The 19,821-nt window shown below is 45.1% G+C and overlaps 4 protein-coding genes across 7 annotated transcripts; 2 read left to right on the top strand and 2 right to left on the bottom strand.

Moving 5' to 3' along the window:
* Positions 1-2,373: 2,373 nt before the first annotated feature.
* Positions 2,374-8,011, top strand: rib (BTB/POZ domain-containing protein ribbon). Its single transcript, XM_017085003.4, has 2 exons — positions 2,374-2,780; positions 4,482-8,011. Exon 2 carries the CDS (start codon positions 4,737-4,739, stop codon positions 6,756-6,758), a length of 2,022 nt encoding a protein of 673 aa, XP_016940492.3. The 5' UTR covers positions 2,374-2,780; positions 4,482-4,736; the 3' UTR covers positions 6,759-8,011.
* Positions 8,012-8,023: 12 nt separating this feature from the next.
* On the bottom strand, positions 8,024-10,602 carry LOC108017787 (zinc finger protein 33A). The gene is made up of 5 exons (XM_017084929.4): positions 10,159-10,602; positions 9,385-10,092; positions 8,973-9,318; positions 8,735-8,912; positions 8,024-8,597 (listed from the first exon to the last, which is right to left on the bottom strand). Exons 1-5 carry the CDS (start codon positions 10,393-10,395, stop codon positions 8,153-8,155), a joined length of 1,914 nt encoding a protein of 637 aa, XP_016940418.3. The 5' UTR covers positions 10,396-10,602; the 3' UTR covers positions 8,024-8,152.
* Positions 10,603-12,191: 1,589 nt separating this feature from the next.
* Positions 12,192-17,326, top strand: LOC108018184 (serine/threonine-protein kinase SBK1). Of its 4 annotated transcripts, none has more exons than XM_017085688.4 (7): positions 12,192-13,146; positions 13,998-14,259; positions 14,321-14,420; positions 14,700-14,882; positions 14,936-15,422; positions 16,405-16,750; positions 17,122-17,326. In XM_017085688.4, the coding sequence occupies exons 1-7, from the start codon at positions 13,090-13,092 to the stop codon at positions 17,259-17,261; spliced, it is 1,575 nt and encodes a 524-aa protein (XP_016941177.2). In that variant the 5' UTR covers positions 12,192-13,089; the 3' UTR covers positions 17,262-17,326. The 4 variants fall into 4 exon arrangements, with proteins under 4 accessions (XP_016941177.2, XP_016941176.2, XP_065720006.2 ...); XM_017085687.4 differs by having other exon boundaries at positions 17,068-17,326; XM_065863934.2 differs by having other exon boundaries at positions 12,192-12,423; positions 12,850-13,146; positions 16,405-17,209.
* A 50-nt stretch (positions 17,327-17,376) lies between these two features.
* RpS15 (ribosomal protein S15) lies at positions 17,377-18,533 on the bottom strand. The gene is made up of 4 exons (XM_017085689.3): positions 18,509-18,533; positions 18,240-18,328; positions 17,957-18,179; positions 17,377-17,565 (listed from the first exon to the last, which is right to left on the bottom strand). The coding sequence occupies exons 1-4, from the start codon at positions 18,515-18,517 to the stop codon at positions 17,440-17,442; spliced, it is 447 nt and encodes a 148-aa protein (XP_016941178.1). The 5' UTR covers positions 18,518-18,533; the 3' UTR covers positions 17,377-17,439.
* Positions 18,534-19,821: the final 1,288 nt, after the last annotated feature.

The raw sequence follows: 19,821 nt of genomic DNA, 5'->3' as shown, positions 1-19,821 counted from the left end.
AGTGCTGCTTGAACAACAAAGAATTACTCGATTGTTAAATCATTTTAGAGCCTTCTTTGTGTCACTTTTTTGCAAAGATCCATACATCTCCAGCACGATTGCAGGCAGGTAGATTGAAGGATACCACCAGTTCATTAAGAGTCCTCCGCTTCATTGAGCGAATGCCTTGTGGTTGGATTATGTGCGGATTTCTCCCTGCTAATCCCCCATAATGAGCGGTGGCTTTGAGCCGGGAAAACGTCTTCATCTCCGGAATTAGCCACATCCTCAGCCGTTAGTCAAAAAGTCAGCAAAGTCAACACTGACCAGGGGATAATCCATTTAAGGAAATTCTTACTGATCAACACATGCGGAGAGCCAGGGAATTTTCTCGGACTAAACAATCATCTTTCAGTTTCCAATAAAATATAATTTTTTGAAAATATATTAACGTTAATATATAACAAATTGTTTTTGTTATTTGATTTCGTTTACTTACATTGTTGTAAACTAGGGGTGATATTGTAAAAATGATCTCTTCTATTTTAAATATTCCTTTTTCTTTAAGAAATAAGACATGTTTATTTTAAATTCTAGGGTATTCCAGCTTCTTGTAATTCTCGTTTAACACTTTCACTGGGACATTGACAGGCGCTGGGGGTAATGATGATAAGATTACAAGTGGGAAAAGGGGTCGGGGCTCGAACACATATTGTAGCAAAGAGTAAAGCCCCGGGCTCTTGTCCATAAATGCTCGAGTCCAGATTGTGGAGCCCAAGTTGCGGCAACTTTTCCGCTTTTTTATGCCCGTGCTTACACTCATTTCTTGCACTATCAGCTTGGAGTCCAATTGCGCGGAGGCGGGGGGAGGTGAATGCACTTGCGAACTAGTTTTGGGCTTTCGGGGGAAGATAGTGCTGGCCGATCTCGCGGGCCTGCCAAAAAATGCAGTTGAAAATACGAGCGGACAGAAAACGGCTCCGTGAAATGCGGTTGACCTTAATTTCCAAACATGATTAATGGGTTTGGCAACCCGAAGTGGAGACGTAGGGGATCGCAGGGGCTGATACACAGAGGAAAAGACGGAAAAACTAATGATGAACAATTAAAAAATGTAAGTCGAGCTGTGGAGAGAAAAGTGTGGTGTACAGCTGCTTCAGATGACCATTGCAAATAGGGAAGAGTTCTGCTTACAACCGAGATTTGCAGGGTACCAGTTGGAAATCATTATTTTTAAATTCATATTTTTAACACTTTTTGGAACGGGGTTAGTGCGTTCCTTTTCAACCCTTCCCTTAAAAATAGATTTTACGACAAAGACAATGCGAATTCTTGAGAGACAAGACAATTACAATTGAAAACCTATTTAACAGAATGTGTTTAAATATGTAAGGATTAGTAGTTTCCTCTATTCTCAGCACTCTGAATTTATCTCTTCCCTATACTGTAACCCTGTCCGACTGTTCCTTTAAATAAAAAACTAGAAACCCTAAGACATTTTACAGGTGCCTTGCATAAATTACTGGATAATACGAATTTCCAAATTGGCCGTACGTTGTTTGTAACCCTTTGAAATCTTAACCCCTTGCGACCGTTATTTAGCAATTTGCATAAAAAATCAAGAAATCGAAGGGTTATCGTCCGAAGGGTCGAAGGTCGAGTCATATGCAAATTTATCGCATTGCATGCCGAGACTGCATTCAATTATGCATTGATTGCCGAAGGTCGTTACTTTATCTGTACTTTTATATCCGAATTTGCATAACTAAGAAGTTGTAGAAGGAAAACGGCGAAAAAGAGAGTAGCGCGGAGAATTGAAAATATTGGAAAAGGCAGGCGATAAAGTATCAAAAAGACGGTTCAAAATGGCGACCAATGTGGGAAGGGGAAAGAGAGGAAAGGGTGCCGCATAAAATAGTAAAGATCGAAAGACTCGAGACCAGTTTTCCACGCAACCGACAACCTGCTTAAATTCGGGTATTAAAAAATAACGTAAAAAATGCAGTCGCCAAAAAAAAAGAGTGGGACACACTGCAACCATTTGGCTCTCTTTCGCACGCACTGCGCCCAATGGCAGCAGCCATATGCAGGACACACACACACTGGCAATCGCAATCTCGTTCACGCACATGCACACTTACGCACAAAAGTGAGAGAACGGGCAAAAGGAGAGAGAGCGAGAGCCAAGTGCAAGCGCAAAAAACTGCAACTGCGCGAAAGAGAGGGCGCGAGGGTGGAAACGTGACGGCGCGACTTGTAGCACAGTTTTCCTTTTCCCCTGCGCCGTCGAACAGTTTTCTCGCCGCTCTCTCCCGCTTGTCGCCATCTCGCTCTCGCAGCGCTCGGGAAATTTGGTCTTCAATGACTTGCTGCACACGAAAACCGTGGCAGTTTTATTCAAGTTTGAGCGCTCGAATCTGCAACAACGTGCACGCAAAACTCTCAAAATTCCCTCAAAATATTAAAAATCACAAGGCGAGCGAAAAACTCAAGGAAAAACGCTAAACGTGTCGCAGTTTCTTGGAAAATATATAATATTTTTGGCAACATCGTGTTTTGTGCAAGTGTGTGTGGAGCGGAAAACCGAGCAACTACAACAAAATAGCAACTATAAAAAACTCTGTTCTGAGAATGTGAAAAATTTCCACAATTTTTAAACTAAAAAAAAACTGAAAATTAAAAAAAAATAAAAGAACGCTAAAAACTGTATGCGAAAAACCCTACAAGTGTTCCAATAATTAATTTGGCCACTTAGCACCATCGATATTGTGCCCCACCTGCGGCATTTTCATTATTTCGTGGTAAGATTTTTATTCATTTAATTAACTAAGAGTTAACAGTCAAATGGTCGTATCTGGAAAATATTTTTTGACATTGTTTTTTATAAAAACGAGTTAAGTCCGTCAATACTCCCAAGCGTATTGATTTTTTCATTAAAAAATCATTTGAACATTGATGTTTTTAATGTTTCAATTTATAAAAGTTTAACTTTATAATACCGTAGCACACACTGCCCTTGCTAAGCCCTTTGGTTTTCGATTTTTATATAATTTCGCAACCCATAAGCCTGATACGTGTCCAAAAAATTGACACTACCAAAATAGAAACTGGAAACCCTAGACCTGAAACCGGTTCCCAAGTGCATTCGTCTCAATGACGTTTGTGATAATTTTAATTAAGCGTTTTTTCACAAAATGGTGGCCGCTGTTGGCGAGCGCTGTTAGCAAAAGTTGGCCAAAGCTCTCCACCGGGAGCTTTCGATCTTTTGGCGATCGTGTCGTATGCGCAATGTGCGATCTCCCCGCTTTCGAGGCGTTGAGGCATCGCCTTTATAGCCTTATTATAACCACATCTAATGCGCTTATTTCGAAATGCCCGAAATCGCTTACCTGCTCGGCGTTGCGCAAATCGGGAGTGGGAACGGGATTGGGATCTCTGCAGGTTGCCCATTATCCTGCCGGCGAGACAATGGCTAGACAACAATTGATGATCGCTTGCGCATTTTCCGCAGACAATAATGCGATCGTTTGTTTGCCGCCTTTGTCTGATTGTCCGCTTTTCTTTTTCGCCATATACCTTCTGCTTTACTTCTTGCGGGGCTCGCCCCTTTGACATTTCCCTGTTGTTGTTTGATTGCCATTATCGTTTTGGGGACTGCGGATCCTGCGCCACGCTACCTGTTGGTAACTGGAGATTCACACACGACACATGGCCGCAATTTGGGATGCGAACTCCTTGACGAATGGCCAACACATGACGCCAGGATCCCAGCATATGGCGTCCACTCGAGTTTGAAATTCGACCACAGCCCGAGTTAAAACTGAAGTCATGCCAAGGACAAGGGCATATGGCCCTGTCTTCCACCCCCGCCACCTCTTCTTTTTGTACACAAAATGAATGAAAATTATTGCAAGTTTTTCAGCCACATTTTTCCCTTATTTTCCGAGCCTTCCCATTTCCATTTCCCGATTCCAGGCAGCGCTAAAAAATCCTTACAATATACATATAGATTTGAATATGTATGCGTAAAAGTAAAACGCGCGAAAAGCAGCCGGAAAAATACGCGCACACATCTTTCGAGGGATGTTTGCATATTTTTTTCCCCCATTTTCCTACACGTTTTCCTCGCCACCACCCTCCCACTTTTCCTCCCACTCCAGCAATATACTTTCACTTTTTTACGGCGCATAAAACTTCGGGGGGGTGCCGAATGGCATAAATTTTACAAGCAAGATTTTCCGCCAAAAAAGAGAAATGGAGGATTGGAGAAGCGACCATCCCCAATTTCGCACACCTGACTTCCTGGTCGCTCCACGGCTTCCACTTCCGCTCCCATTTGCCCACTTTCGTGTGTGTCTTTTCTGTTGATTTTAGCAACCCATGCGAAATCTGAAAATTGCCTCTCTAACCCTCTGACACTTGCCAAATCTGGTCGCTTGGCTGAGGCAAAAAACTCGTACTAATTGCCATTTTCGACGCTCTTTTTCTTTTCCGGAACACAGGCAACCAGGTGAATCGTAGGCCTTAAACTGGCGCTCAAGGTCAGGAAGCACCTATCCTTCTACTCGCCCACGCTGCTGAGCGCCGCCTTCACCAGCCTGAACGGTGTGTATAACCACAGCGATCCCGCTCCGGACGAGGAGCCCGACCAGCCAGCGAACCTTCACCACCATTCGAGGGTGAGCCACCGCGATCCCAGGGAGCCGGAGCAGGACGACAGGGATCGCGAAGCAGAGCGCGAGGAACGCGACCAGGAGATGGGCGGCCCCACGGCGCCGGTGGCCAGCAGCGGCGAGGTGGGTCAGACGTACTGCCTCCGCTGGAACAACCACCAGACGAACCTGGTCCAGATCCTGCACGCCCTGCACGAGGTGGGCAGCTATGTGGACTGCAGCCTGGTGGTCGATGACGAGCAGTTCCAGGCCCACCGCGTGGTTCTCGCTGCCAATTCGCCGTATTTCCAGCACATCCTGAAGGATGTGCCGCAGGACCACTGCAGCATCATCCTGCCCGGAGTCAAGGGCTTCGAGATCGCCGCCCTGCTGCAGTACATGTACACGGGCGAGACGACGGTGACCAAGAGCCAGGAGCCGGAGATCCTGCGCACGGCCAAGGAGCTGCAGGTCAAGGGTCTGTACGACAACCTCATGAAGTACAACCACCACAGTTCCGGCAGCCATGCCAGCGTAACGCCCACCTCCAGTTCGGGAGCTGGCGGAGCCAAGCCCCAGAATGGAGCGGCCTCCAACCACTCCTCGTCAGTGATCTCCACATCCACACACATCTCGCCCAGTGCCGCCATCTCGAGCAGCTGCTCGCCCCCACCGGCCCCACAGTTTGGCTATCAGCCGGGTTTCAGCCACTATCCGCAGCAACAGCCGTTGGCGGCTAGTCAGATTCCGGCCGGAGAGGCTCCTCTGACCCCCACCCAAGCCACGCCCCACTCAGCGCCCTCGGGGGCGGGCGAGTCAGGCGGCCAGTGGCCACTGACACCCTCCGCCGCCGCCGCCATGCTGAACTCCGTCTACGAATCCGCCGCTGACATGAATCCCCTCAAGCGCAAAAAGCTGTCCGCCATCTCGAGCATGCTCCTCAGTGGAAACCGCGACACACCCATCCTGAGAAATGTCCTGGCCCAAGCAAATCCCGCCGACTCCTCGCAACCCGGACCCATGATCATCAATGGAGAAAAGACGCCCACTCATCCACACCAGAGCACACAACTTCCTGCCGGCCTGGGAGTCAGTGGTGGCGAACGCAACCACAGCTTCAATGGCTCGGACTACGGCGGCGATAAGGAGCCACTGTCGCCCTACACAGACCGCTCCTTCGAGGAGGAAACCGGTCAGTCGGGCGGCAAGAAACCGGAGTGGAAGCGCTATAAGCAGTACACCCGGGCGGACATGATGTGTGCCATCCAGGCAGTTAGGGAGGGAATGAGCGCCCTCCAGGCGAGCCGGAAGTACGGCCTGCCCAGCCGCACCCTCTACGACAAGGTGCGCAAGCTGAACATCACCACCGGTCGTGGCACCCACCGCACACCCAAGCGCAGTCCTCCGGGAGCCGAATCCTCTCAAGGCTTCCCCTACTCCGCCGCGGCAGCCGCTGCTGCCCACAACTACGGACATGGACATGGGCATGGGCATGGACATGGCCACCATTCGGAGGCGAAGCGCGATCAGAAGGTGGACCATGTGCCCGCTCACCACGGCATGCCCCCCACCATTCCGCCCTCGGCGGCGGCCCTCCTGGATCATGCCTTCCTTCAGCAGGCTCTGGAGAACAGGGGTGGCGACATGGCCGGCCGAGAGGCTCTCCATGCCATGGCTCTGGCCGCAGCCGCCCATGCCGCCGCCAATCGCTTGTCGAGCAGCCCGGCGGACATGGACCAGCGCTCCAATGGCCACGGCATGCGGTCGCCGAGTCCGCAGGGTCGTCACTACCCACACGACCAGGAGGCCATGGACCTGGAGATGGAGAAGCACGAGCAGAGCATGATCAAGAGGGAGCGACAGGACCAGGACGAGCGAGATGACGCGGACGACGAGGAGGATCACGAGCAGGAGCATGTGGAAGACCTCTCGCTGGCCAGGAAGGAGCGTCCACCGTCGCCGTACTCGCCCCAGCCAGCCGAGGCTGCCGGCGTGATCATGCACGCCAGCAGTGCGCCCGCCAATGGCAAGGAGCACGAGGACTACCCAGCCTCGCCGCAGTTCGTGCCCATGGGCCTGAAGAGGGAGCTGCTGGAAGGCGAGGATGCCCAGGCTCGGGCCGACTGATTGACGCTCACCATGGCCTGGCAATATGCCACGGACAGCCTGGACTCCTTGGAGTAGAGCAGGCTTAGATAGCAACTCCTATTATTCCCCTTATGAGACCCAACCTTGTGTTACTTTCCTTACTATCGGCGACTTAGGCGCCGACCAGCGTTGGTGAAGCTTTAAACGAAGAAACCTCATCCCAGTCGTTGTGGGAATCATCCGCACCAGCACCTGGCACCCATTCAAAATCAAACCCACACGCTAAACTACATTGTTGTCAGCATCACTTTGTGCCTAAAAACAGAAATGTTAGGATATAGGTTAGAGAATAGGTTTGCATAGATTACAGATACCCTAGGCTAGGCACTCGTAGGCCATCTTTGGAAACCAGCTAGTTGTAGGCCTTGAGAAACAGCTCCACCGTCTCCATTCCAGATCCCTGCCAACTGACAAACTTAGATATGTGTATGTAAACCCACTTACATAAGACTGAAGGCGGGATCGGAAGGTGGTGGGGAGCTGTCTAAGGACAGAGCAGAAGAGGCTCCCATCGGAATCGGTTAGCGAGTTAGCTACACCTTGTACAACTTTGTTAAATGCCAGTGATTTGTTTTAAAAATTATTAGCACTAGATTATTTATAACGACCAGTATGTGGATCGCATGTACGTGGCCTTACGTTTATGATTTTCGAAGCGAAGAGAGAACAGAAGATCCCACTTGAACAGAACTACCTCAAATAGCGTATCTTTGTTAGCCTCATGTTATCCTGTTAGCGAGATATATTAATCGTCCTGGGTTGAATTTATAAGACTGACACCGACTCAAACGTACCACGAGCAAGAGCACGCGCATTAAAATAAAATTACAAATTAAACTTAAATACGAATCGATATCCTTAGTTTAACATCTGTAAGTTTCAGGCAAATTGATTAGTTCTAAGCCACCTCCTAAACGTAAGCACTACAACTACACTATTCGTAAGGCAAACAAATCGAAAGAAATGAAAACATGCGCTGGGGGCAATGCAATAGGCTCTTTAATTATAAACACCTACACTTATACAACTATATAGTCGTACGGTTGATAATGTTAAATTGTTATACGAGTAACTCTGTACATAGCATCATAGACCACACATACACGTGCGAATTCTAGATCTAGTTCTAAGTATTCCGAATTGTAATGCAATTTAAATTATCCCTAGACACCCGACTTTCATCATGTAAGGATCAGCGAAAGAACGCGAAATAAACTGACTGAAGAATCAAATACCCAACACGATTTTCTCTCACAACGGCACAATATTTATTATAAAAAATACAAATTTGAATTTTACTAAAGTAGTGCTAGATAAAATGAACTATTCGTTAATATTGCAGACAAGTAATAAGCCTAATAACTAGCGTAAGTTCAGTGGCATCCCACGCAGTTCGGATTTCGCTCTTCAAAATCGCAAATACCGATGGCGAACCGAAACGGTTTATGTTGCGGCAAGTGCATGGGCTGCATCGAGGGTACCGGAATCCTCGGAATATAAAACTCTCGCTCTTCGTACGTCTTGCATATTCGAGGATAGTCCGCCGGCCGGGACCCATGGCAGTTGACGATTGAGAGCGACCGATCGATGCTAATCAGGGGCTCATCGTTGGGACTGTGCCCCCGGAGTTTGCAGTGGGCCAGCAACTTGGCCTCGCTGAGAAACTCCAATCGGCAAAAGTTGCAATGGTAGTTGATCCCCTTCTTATGCAGCTGGAAGTGGCGGTCCAGCTGGTGCTGCAACTCGAACTCTTCGCGGCACTTGTGGCAGATGTAGAGACCACGGTTCTGGAGGTGCATATGGTAGTCCAGAAAGACCCTGCAAGGCAGACAAATGGGTTTATTATTTAACGAACGACTTTGGGAATATGGAAGTACTTTCAATATTTCCAGTTTAAATGAGAATTCATATGTATGTATTCATATGTAAAGTTAAAACAATTAGCTATCTCTTACTTGCTCGTGAAGACATCACCGCACTTGTGGCAGTAGAACCAGCTCATCTTCCAGTGCTCCATGTAATCGTGCTTCATTAGAGCCACCAGGGTATCTGTCTGATAGCCACAGCCTGGCGTGAAGCACGAAAAAGCTTTCAGTCGCACCTGCGTCTTAAGCAGATCAAGTAGGTAAAGGTCTGTAAATTAATAGCAGAATTAATAATTCAGATTCATAACAAAATGTATTAAGTCCCTACCATACTCTTTGTCGGTGGTCATGTGTGTTTCCACCAGCCCATAGTCGCCGTACAGAAGGGAGAGATTCCCAGCACTATTGCTATTGCTTCGACTGTGGTTTACAATCCAGTCGCCGGTGAAATTCATGCGACGTGCATACATGGCGTCCTCCTGGTCATCCTCTCCCTCCTCCCGGTCCTCCTCCTCGCTTTCGTCTTCTTCATCTTCTTCGTCCTTATTATCCATATTGTACTTATCCCAAGCTTCAGAGCAGGCCCGTGAGCGAGAGCGCGTGGAGCGAGCCTTTGGCGTCCGGGAGGACAGTACGATTTGTCCAGATTCCTCCTGCTGCAGGATGGTTAGGGCCTGTAAGGATAAGCCGTTAAAAGAAGCTAATTTTTTCTTGAGCAAACCAACTGCATATGTTCTAACCTCTTGCTTGGCCTGGCAGATCGTGTGGTGCATCTCCCACTCGTACTTCGTGTCCAACTGGGCATCGCACAGGTCGCAGGGAAACCGCTGCTGATGCCTCAACCGCTCATGCTGCTTCTTACCGATCATTGAGTCGAACTCTTCATCGCAATGCCGGCAGTAGAATATGCGCGAGGAGCGGGTGACTCCGGAAGATGCTCCGTTATAGGTGGCCTCGTTGAGCACCCGACACTTGGCACGCGGCGGACGGGGCTGCGACCTACGCGTTTTGGAGCAGCGGCGCAAGTGCAGGGCGTAGTAATCCCGCCGGAAGTAAGCCCGTCCACATTCGTGACACTCCAGCCGTGTTCGCCACTTCCAACCCTCTGTCTGTTTCTCTCCCGACTCCTTGGCCGATGGAGAATAGGGTTGCTGAGCGAGGTACACTTCCAGTACGGAGCAGGAGGAACGTGAACTGCGAACACTTTGCCTGTTTTCCGCAACCTCCTCTTGGCTTTCTATCAAGGTGGTGGACACCTCCGCATCGGCAATGGGCGGACTGTGATGGGCGGGTGAAGTCGAGGTTGTTGTCACCGTGGTGAGTTCTCCGCCAGAACGTTGCAACCGCTGCATGCGTTGCATCAGGGATCGAGTGACCTCCGAGTGCACGTTCAACTTGCAAACGCACTCCACACAAATGGCCTTCAAAGTGGATCGGATTACATCGGCCTGGGAGTAATTGATATTTTAGAGATAGCAAGGGAAGAAGAATGGATTATTGTCTGGATTACTCACTTGGATCTTCCAGTCGCGACTTAGGCGACGTTGCATCACATGGTTGGAGCGCAGATCCAAAAGTGCTGAGGCCTTTGCTGCCCCACAAATTGTGCAATTGGCATCGTTGGCCTCCGCCTCCCGCTCACCCTCTACCGGAGGCGTATCGTGATCCTTATCCTTGCAAGTATCATTTTCAACGGAGCAATGGCCTTCTGTGCTGCTGGGTTCCGGATTTGGTACAGATGCGTCCCGCATCCTGCTGTGAAACAGTATGACCAAGGAGCCGAAAATCACACAAGCGGGGATTTCCCTCGATTTCACTCAGTTCCACGTGGTGCGTGTCATTCTCTTTCTTTTAAAAGCCAAAGAACTACGCTTGAATTTCTTAAACAATTGAGTTACAATTTTAAAACGAAATAACTTTTTAGAACGGTTTGCAGTATGACCGTAGCGGAAGTTGAGAAAATATACCGAACAACATATCAACGGTCTGGCAGCACTCAACGGTCTGCTTCATATAGGGTATTCCCCACGTTGTTGAATTTTTAAACCGTTAAATCAGGGATATGAATATGAATTCAATTTAATAACTGAACAGAACTGTTGAACGGTTAAAAAACAACTATTCAAAGGTTTGGTAAGTGTACCGTATTTTCTATATAAATAAAAGCATGCATTGACACTTTTCGACTTAAAACTTGCGATTGAAAGCTATTAAGCAACAAAAACGGTAAAGTTAATTTGTTCAGAACAATTGACTCTAAACGTTAAAAGTCGACGGAGTAATAACATTTAAACTCAGTAGGATTTAAGACCACGGTTTCTTAAAACAGGTGTCCAATTAATAAAACTAAAACTCTTAAGGAGTTATATACACTTACACCCGATAAAAAATCTTATGTTGTAATTCATCTTCTTGTAGTATATAGTTTTAGATTATTGACACCAAAAATCATACTGATCGGACCGTTAGAACCCAAAATATAGCAAATTATAGCTAACTAACTCTATCAGGAAATTTTAATCGCGGTTATCTCGGAACAGTGCTTTCCTAAAAAAAGGGCTTTGAGGTGTATACGATTTCGGAAAAATTATAAGTCCGAATGCTTTTATTTTTTTTGGTACTTCTCAAAAAATAAATATATTTTTGCTGAACGATACAAAATAACGATGTTTTTTACTATTAATACTATTTTTGTTAAAACCGACGTAATTTCCGATGTAACCACTATTTCCAAAATTCATAATTGCATAAATTAACTTTTTTTTTAGATTTTTTTGATCTCCAACCCCCGCAAGACACTTTAAATCGATAGAGGTCCGGCAGTTTGCCTATAACTTCGTACTCAAGACACAGAAAAACAGAATTTGATTAAACTTTTCAAAAAAAAAAAACCCAAACAACTAGCTATATTTCATGGTAGAAGTGTATATAAACTCTTAAAACAGAGCAAGAAAGGAATTTGATTTCTCGAACCAACCGAGCGCACACCCACAGTACTTTTACACAAAACTAATTATAAATAGAACACTAAAGTAAAAAGAAGTGTCAACGCATTGACAGAACGCAATAATGAGCTGAAAAATAAGATTTAAATTTGATAAATGTCCTTAATGCGGAATGAAAGTCCAACACCAGAGCACTCCCACCCACACTTCCAATTAGACTGCTTAATGCCAGAGAGTTACCCATGGGTTATGGAATTGATGACAATTCTAGCAATTTAATTTGTTTGGGACAGCTATCTGTTTTACTAACATTTAAGGACTTAGTTAAATGTTCAAATACACTAAGAATCACGTATATTATTTCTTGGCATGCTTTTTCCAAGGGCAAGCAGAGGGTTAAGCACTGTAAAGACCACTGCTGTTGCTCCTACTTTATTTCGACTTTCCTCTTGTGCAACGGAATAGACGCTCTGAATCTCCATCTCTAGTTCACACTCTTTCCCAATATTCCCACATCTGTCGCGCAAACATGTTTCGAAAACATTTTCGAAAACTCTCGCGTGCAGTGCTCAGAATATCTTTTTTTAAATCCCAACTGAGAGCAGTTGGCAACGGGCAGTCGAGTACTTCGGATGCGTGAAAAACCGCAGATCTTAAAAAAAGTGCAGCGGGATAAATATGTACATACATTCACATACACTTGTATGTAGAAAGCCAGGGCACTTAAGGTTTTTGCGAAAGTGCGTTTAAATAAGTGCGTGCCGCTGGATAAACTCTACGCGAATTTTCTCTGGCAAAAATCGCCACACTATCGCATAGGTTTTTATATAAGAGGCAAGCGGGCATTATTTTTAATTTAGCTGTTGATATTATGCAGAAAGCAAAGAGAGAAAACAAATATCAAAACAGAATAGAATCAGCGAAGCCGGGAGAGTCCCGAGAAGAATTCTACGGCCTGGTTCTGAAAATCTTTTTCTTCAAATTCCGCTCGTGTGTGTACGTGTCAAAATATTTATATGACCACACGCTCGACGGATTATTTGTTTGGTGAATTTCCACCACCCGCACTGCAGTAGAAGTCCCATTTTCCCGTTTACCAGGAAGCGAAAATACAAATCCCAATTCAGCCGATCAATTCATCTCTTAATTTACTTTAGCTGCGTGCAGGAACAGCAACAAAAGATACATAAATTGAGATACTAGCGCGTATAAAATAAAGGAATCCAACAGATATAGAAATGTTTTCCTTTGGTGTTTCAGTTGCTGCTGCTGTCGCTATAAATATTTACAACGCCCGCCTTGTATACAAAGTGTAAATATGTAGATACAATCTGGTAGATACATTCGCGTACATAAACTGTTTCAATTGTTTTATTGGCCTGCTCATGGACAAAGCTTCGCAGAATTGAAAGTGAATCAAGTGATATGAACTGACCAGTAAACAAAACTTGAGTTTGAAGTACTTTTTCGAAACGAAAAGCTCCTATGTAAACAGCCAAAATGTCGAAGAAACCACGTGGACACATTCACAAGATTCGAGAGTTCGAATTGGAGAAGGTGAGTGAGCATTTATCTGATCGTATTTGGTTCTATCTGAAATGGTATGATGTCCAATATCCAAATCCCACATTTCCAAATGCAAATAGAATACGCATTTATTTCCGCACGTCTTTTGTCCCATTATTGTTTTATGATCCCGCTATAAACAAATAGATATAGAAAGGTATTAAGAGTTCGACTTGGCCCAATCGCGTCTCGATCGGTATGATGGGCAATCTGCCAATAGTCTCTTCCCCGGGAAATCGTCTACAATACAACGGGGAAAATGCCATGTTAACGATTAGATTTCTGATCATTAAACACAAACAGCAATGGGCAGCGTCTCGGTCTCGAATGCAGTAATGTTTAATAGGTCTAGGTAACGCACATTATATACACATATCTCTCTGTGCATTTGCACATTTAATTCTTCAAATATAGTTGAGGTGGGTCTTTAACGAGGCGTTACATTTTACATAAAGCTCTCTTTGAATTTTCCACACAGAAAGCAAATGAGTCAATTAGTGCAATTCGAACACGTGTTGCAGACTAAAAAGATCCAAAAAGATATGTATTCGGTATAACCGTAAACAAAGTATGATTAAATAAATGATCAGAGCTGTCAAACAAATCCCTTAGAAATAATTGAATTGGGTTTCTCATGTGCATTAATATATATATTACACAATACCTAGGCACTTCCTAAGCTCTAACCCAGGGGCTAATTTTTCACTGTGTATCTAATTAAAAGCGACAGGTTTCAAAAAATTAATATGGTTCCAAGAAGTTTCTTCAAAATCCAGACCAAATACATTGATGTATAGTTTTTCTAGCAATCGCAATAATTTTAATGTGTCATCTATATATAGATCCAGCTTGTGGATGAGTTTGATATCATACAGATCGTTGGCGAAGGATGGTTTGGCAAGATTTTACTGGTGGAGCATCGGGGATCACAAACCGAGATGGTCCTAAAAGCTGTACCAAAACCATATGTAACGCTTCGGGACTTTTACCGGGAATTCCACTACGGACTCCATTTGGGCGTTCACCGGCACATTGTGACCACCTATGATGTGGCATTTGAGACAGCCGGATTCTACGTTTTTACCCAGGAATATGCTCCCCTAGGTGGGTTTAACAAATATTATATGATAATATAAAAATTAACTAATCTGTTCATAAACCGTAGGGGATCTCACATCGAACGTGACCGACTCGGGTGTGGGCGAAGTTTACAGCAAGCGTGTGGCCAAGCAATTGGCCTCGGCCATTGACTACATGCATTCAAAGTAAGTTTTACTATATTCTGTAAAAAAGCAAACCAAGCATCTCTAATAGATTTAAAAAAAAGGTATTAAGCTACATGAAAAAATAATTACTTCATCTATCTTACATATTACAATGTTTCCAAGAAACAAAAAATGCGAAATTTAACGAGTCGTTGTTATTATACAAACAAAAAAGTTCATGTCCTTTTCAAAAAATAAGTTATTATGTATAAGATTTCAAATTTTGATCATGCTAAATAAAGAGGTTTTAATTTTCAACAAATTGTTTTCCTTTAACAGAGACATAGTGCATCGAGATATAAAATTAGATAATGTGCTCATCTATCGCTCGGACTTCCAGCGCATAAAGCTCTGCGACTTTGGCGAGTCCTTTCCCACAGGATCCACTGTGGAGCGGCGCAATGAGTGGTTGCCATACAGTCCGCCTGAAGTATTAGAAATCAAGCCCGAGGGAAGTTACAAGTAAGTACTATTTTTAAAACAACAAGCTGAAATTAATTTAAACTCCCTTTTAGAGCCGATCCCAGTCACGATGTTTGGCAATTTGGCATTGTGATTTTTGTGTGTTTAACTGGATGTTTGCCCTGGCAGAAGGCTGCCTCGGACGATCCGCGGTATGTGAGATATTTGGCCTGGCAGGGAGGCCTAATGATGATGCCCCTCCGGCGAACCCCACGACTCTTCAAGCTCCTCACTTCGAATGCCCAGCGCATGTTCAAGCGATTCTTCTCCAGAATCTCCAACCGACCAAAGAGCCTGGCCGATGTTACCAAGTTCCTAGACGACCGCTGGCTGGCCAAGACCGCCCAGAAGGAGATGGCCGAGTACGAGACCGACGAACTGTGCCCCTCCATGTACTCCTTCCACAGCAGCCCGGATGAGAAGAACAAGCTGCTCTACACTTTGGCAGACTGCGGGATCGAGACCAATGTGGACCGGCAGCAGAAGAAGAACCGCATCAAAGACTGGATAGAGTCGTCCATCATTACGGAGGAGGATGAGGTGAGTGTGAGATGCTTGCTTACTTAATGGTGAATATAGGAAGGACGTCTGTATGTTGGGACACTTTTTTCTTTATTTTCTTCAATTGAAACTAAGAACATTGGAAAGCTTGATCTTTTAGCTTAAAAACAAACCCGAAGAATATTAATCTTAAAGCCAGAAACATTTTTTTAAGTGCCTCAAAAGGCAAGTGTCAAAAAGAAGTTTGTAAGTTGGGATACTTTTATAAGTTAATAAAACGCATCCAGAGGGTATACATTTTTTAACAATTTGAGTCCATTTTAGTTAGTTTTAACTTTTTATCTTTCTTCTAAAAGTACTAACTGGACGACTAAATGGACGACTTAAACTTTCGCTAAATGGTAAAAAATTATACACGACGTTTAGATCTTAAAACTGGCATTAACCTGGCTTTTAATTCCTTTATTAAAATTGTTGTCTCAAAAAAACATTACAAAAGAATTTACTTAGTGGACAGAGAATGAGTATGTCGACCCTCTTAATTTACAGGCAATTCCCGCACATATATTAAAATAATAAATGCGCGAAATTGTAAACCTCTTTGAACAATAATGCAAACAACAAATATACAGCTGACCCTGCAGAGTTTTGTGCTGTCAAGATATATACAGGGCTCTTCTAGAAATCTTTTCCAATCACACGCCAAACAAAAGTCCATGCACATCTAGTTGGAAGAGAATTGTAGTGCACCTAAGAAATTAAAAATTTTAAGTTGTCTCCTTTATCCTCTTTAAGTCTTGTATGCTTTAAAGTTCCAAAAGATTTTTTAACTTGCAATGTACTTTTTTTTAGTTTATACACATTTCTCAAATTCCTATAATCTTTTAGATTAGCATATCACTTTTAAGATACATATCAGATACAATAAACATATTCTGTTCATAGATAGTGCCAAAGAGCAAATGTTAAAACTAATAATCCCCCAATTCTTTTATTCATTATATTTTTCTAACCTTTGCAGGAGGAGAACGAGGAGACTAATTCCGCGTCGCCATCCTCATCAGTCTCTCGGGAGCCCCTGCCCGGTCACATCTCCTCCCTGCGCAAGCCACCGAGCCAAACGGAGAGCGCCAAGGAGATTAACAGCACCCTGAAGGACGCCACCCAGAAGCACTTTGATCCACGCACGGGGGCTCTGCAGCAGGGACCCAGCGAGATGGGCCAGGTGGCCATGTCGTATTCCAAGTCGGCCAGTCCCTCCTCCAACTATAGCACCACAGCTTCCACACTGAATAACGCAGACAGCTTCCTGCTGGCTAGCAACCTGACCATGTACACCTCCATGGAGACCGAACTGAATCGTCTAGGTGAGGCTGATCCTCGGCTGAACCAGCGTTCCCAGAGCAACAATCCCCTGCTAACCACCTTCGATGTGAACACCTCTCCCGCCGCCAAGAACTCAATTGGAGTGGGCACCCGCGGCTCCAGCCGAAGCATCCTCAAGTCCTCCATCGCCACCGCCGCTTATCCCGCTTTGGGCGCTTTTAACCACGGCCAGAGCCACAGCCTGCAGCAGCTCAGCCAACACCTCCAAACGTCCACGGGCTTAACTCCCAGCAAGAGCTTCTTTCGGCGATGACAACCCCGCCGGCTAAGTCACTAATCTTCCTTGCCGCACTTTCAGAGCTTTGCGACGCGAGGCACTCGAGCCATGCTAATCTCCCATATGCTTCTCAAGTTAAAGACAGTGCCTACGGATCGGCCGATGTCAGCGAGACGGCGGCAGCCAGCAGGAGTCCCCCGCTCATGAAGGACACCGCCTATGATCGCACCACCAGCTCCAGCAGCCACAACGTAGCCCGGCGTCAGCGCAGATAGCTCCCCGGAGGGATAGCAGCCACTGATTTACAAGTTCCAATAAATAGATAATGTACATTTCTTAATTGGGAACCACTCCTTTACTTGGTTTAGGAAACGGAAACGCAAACGGGGGTTCTTACAAAAGTACGTTTCATTTATTACGCTTCATCTCAACAGCCCAGAAAACGAGCACCGCTCACTTCAGAGGAATGAAACGGGAGCTGTGGGTGGCACCGATACCGGGACGACCGTGCTTGACGGGCTTGTAGGTCAGAGCGAACTCGCCCAGATAGTGGCCGATCATCTCGGGCTTGACCTCCACCTGTGGGTTGGGGAAATATAATTAGTTATCTGGATATGGAATAAAATTCTTATAGGGATCATTTTCCAGGCCTTCGTGTTTAGATCGTCACGCACAGCAGTAGTTCTTGTTATACCAATCGACTTTAAAACCTAGACTTGGACTTTATAATTTCTTATTCGGGAATAACTACTTCCTACATGATATTCCTATAATTCAATAGGACAGCGCCGAAACTGTGATTTTAATAGAAGGAACGATTTGATTGAAGACAGCCTAGTGGCTTCTTGGCATGTTCTGTTCCGAAACAATTAGATATTTCTAAATTGCTTTGTAAATAACACCGCGGAGAGCATCTTTGCTGATTGACACAACACAGAAGGTCTGGAATATGATCCCTTGCCGCTCTTACCTGTCCGAAGTCCTTGCCGTTGTAGACACCAATGATGGAGCCGGTCATCTCGGGGACGATGATCATGTTCCTCAGGTGGGTCTTGACGATCTCGGGCTTCTCATTTGGGGGAGCCTCCTTCTTGGCCTTGCGCAGCTTCTTGATCAGGGCCATCGGCTTGCGCTTCAGACCACGGGAGAAACGCCTGCGGGCACGGCTGTGCATCAGCTCCACCAGCTGGTTGCTGTTCGAGGAAAAACACGTTTATTGAGGACTACACTGGCGGAATCGCTGCCGAACTCACTTGGGCATGTCCAGAAGCTGGTCCAAGTCGACACCGCGGTAGGTGAACTTCTTGAACGTACGCTTCTTCTTCAGATTTTCATCGACTTGCTGGATATAAGAAAAACTAAATTAGATTGGCCGGCAAAACGAACCGCAATACTCCAAAAATAACATTGGCAGCCGCGAAAATAGCTGTGCCCCTTGCATTTTGCACTGTACTTCGGACATTCCCGCACGGATGCCAATCTTTTTTATGGATTTCAAGCAAAGTATAAAAATTCTATTTACATCGGCCATCTTTTTTGGTTGCGCACAAAAACGGAAAGAGATTTTTGCTAGAGGTGGGGAAACATCGACGGAATCATCGATGCATCGATGTTGCAAAAAATCTTAGAAAGGGAAACTATCGATGTTTTTGTCACTTCACTATTATAGCCTTTTCAGAATATCAGCATTTTTACGAGTTAAGGTGATTTTTGTACTTGGCATTTGAAAAGTTCTGGGGAAGGAAATGCATTTGCACTGCGATGCCCAAGTCAGCTGTTGTAAGAAATTTGTTGTTGGTGCAGGAGTTCGAAGCCTTCCAGCGGCTCGGAACTTAGCAAATCGTCGTATCGTGAAAATAAATATTACTATTATTTCTTGAGGAAAGGACCAACCATCAGTTCATGTCCTTCTTGGTAGAGCTGTAAAAACATCGATAGTAGCGCCATCGATGTTTTTGGGGGGACCATCGATACTATCGCTCCATGCAAAATTGTAATAGTAGGGATATTCATTAAATGTAAATAATGGGGATATTCCTTAAGAAATTAAAAAGATTTAATAACAAACCCTAGTACTCTAATCGCGAGTAAACTATAGGAGTGCGTGAGGCGCAAGTAGCGGGCTAACGCTTTTCGTCGGACCTGTTTTTCAGCGCGGTACTCACCTGAGCTACGGAAATACCAGAAAAATACCAGATTTCGCGAATGAATTTCGAAAAAAATTAAACTTTCGGTGTGTTTGTGCAGAAGCAGTGTTAAAACGAAAAATTAAAAATGGAAGGCAAAACCCAAAACGCCCGCAGGAGGTCAGTGCTGCTGAAAATAGACGTCTAACCCAAGCCTTATCCAAGTTGCCTATTATTGTGGGACTTGACCCACAGGAAGAAATTCCACAATACAACTATCCAATCGAGAAGCCCATTGGGAAGGAGCATGATGAGTGGGACTTCGCTCCCTACGTGTACATTAGGGCGGTCCAAAAATGAAATCTTGTTCTAACTCCTTTACATAGTTGATTAAAGTTTGCAAGAAATGTATACAAGTTTCTTTAAAAATAACTCATACGACATGTTTACTTTAACTTTGTCAACTATCGTACGTCGGTCAATAAAATATTGACGAACAATACCGAAATGCTTTTGGAGGAAAAACTAAAGTCAGCCAAACCACCTATATGAAAACAAGGAAGAACGCTATAGTCGAATACCTCGACTATCAGATACCCGTTACTCAGCTAAAGGGACCAAAGGGAAATGGAGATATGCAAGCAGCAAAGCGAGATTAAAATGCGCCACCTACCGGCGGTAGACAGATTTAAGCGTTATGGGCGTTAGA

Source organism: Drosophila suzukii, chromosome 2R, assembly GCF_043229965.1.
Source record: "Drosophila suzukii chromosome 2R, CBGP_Dsuzu_IsoJpt1.0, whole genome shotgun sequence".
NCBI classification, from domain to species: Eukaryota; Metazoa; Arthropoda; class Insecta; order Diptera; family Drosophilidae; genus Drosophila; species Drosophila suzukii.
Note: the sequence above shows the minus strand (reverse complement) of the source record. Positions and strands in the feature narration are given on the sequence as shown.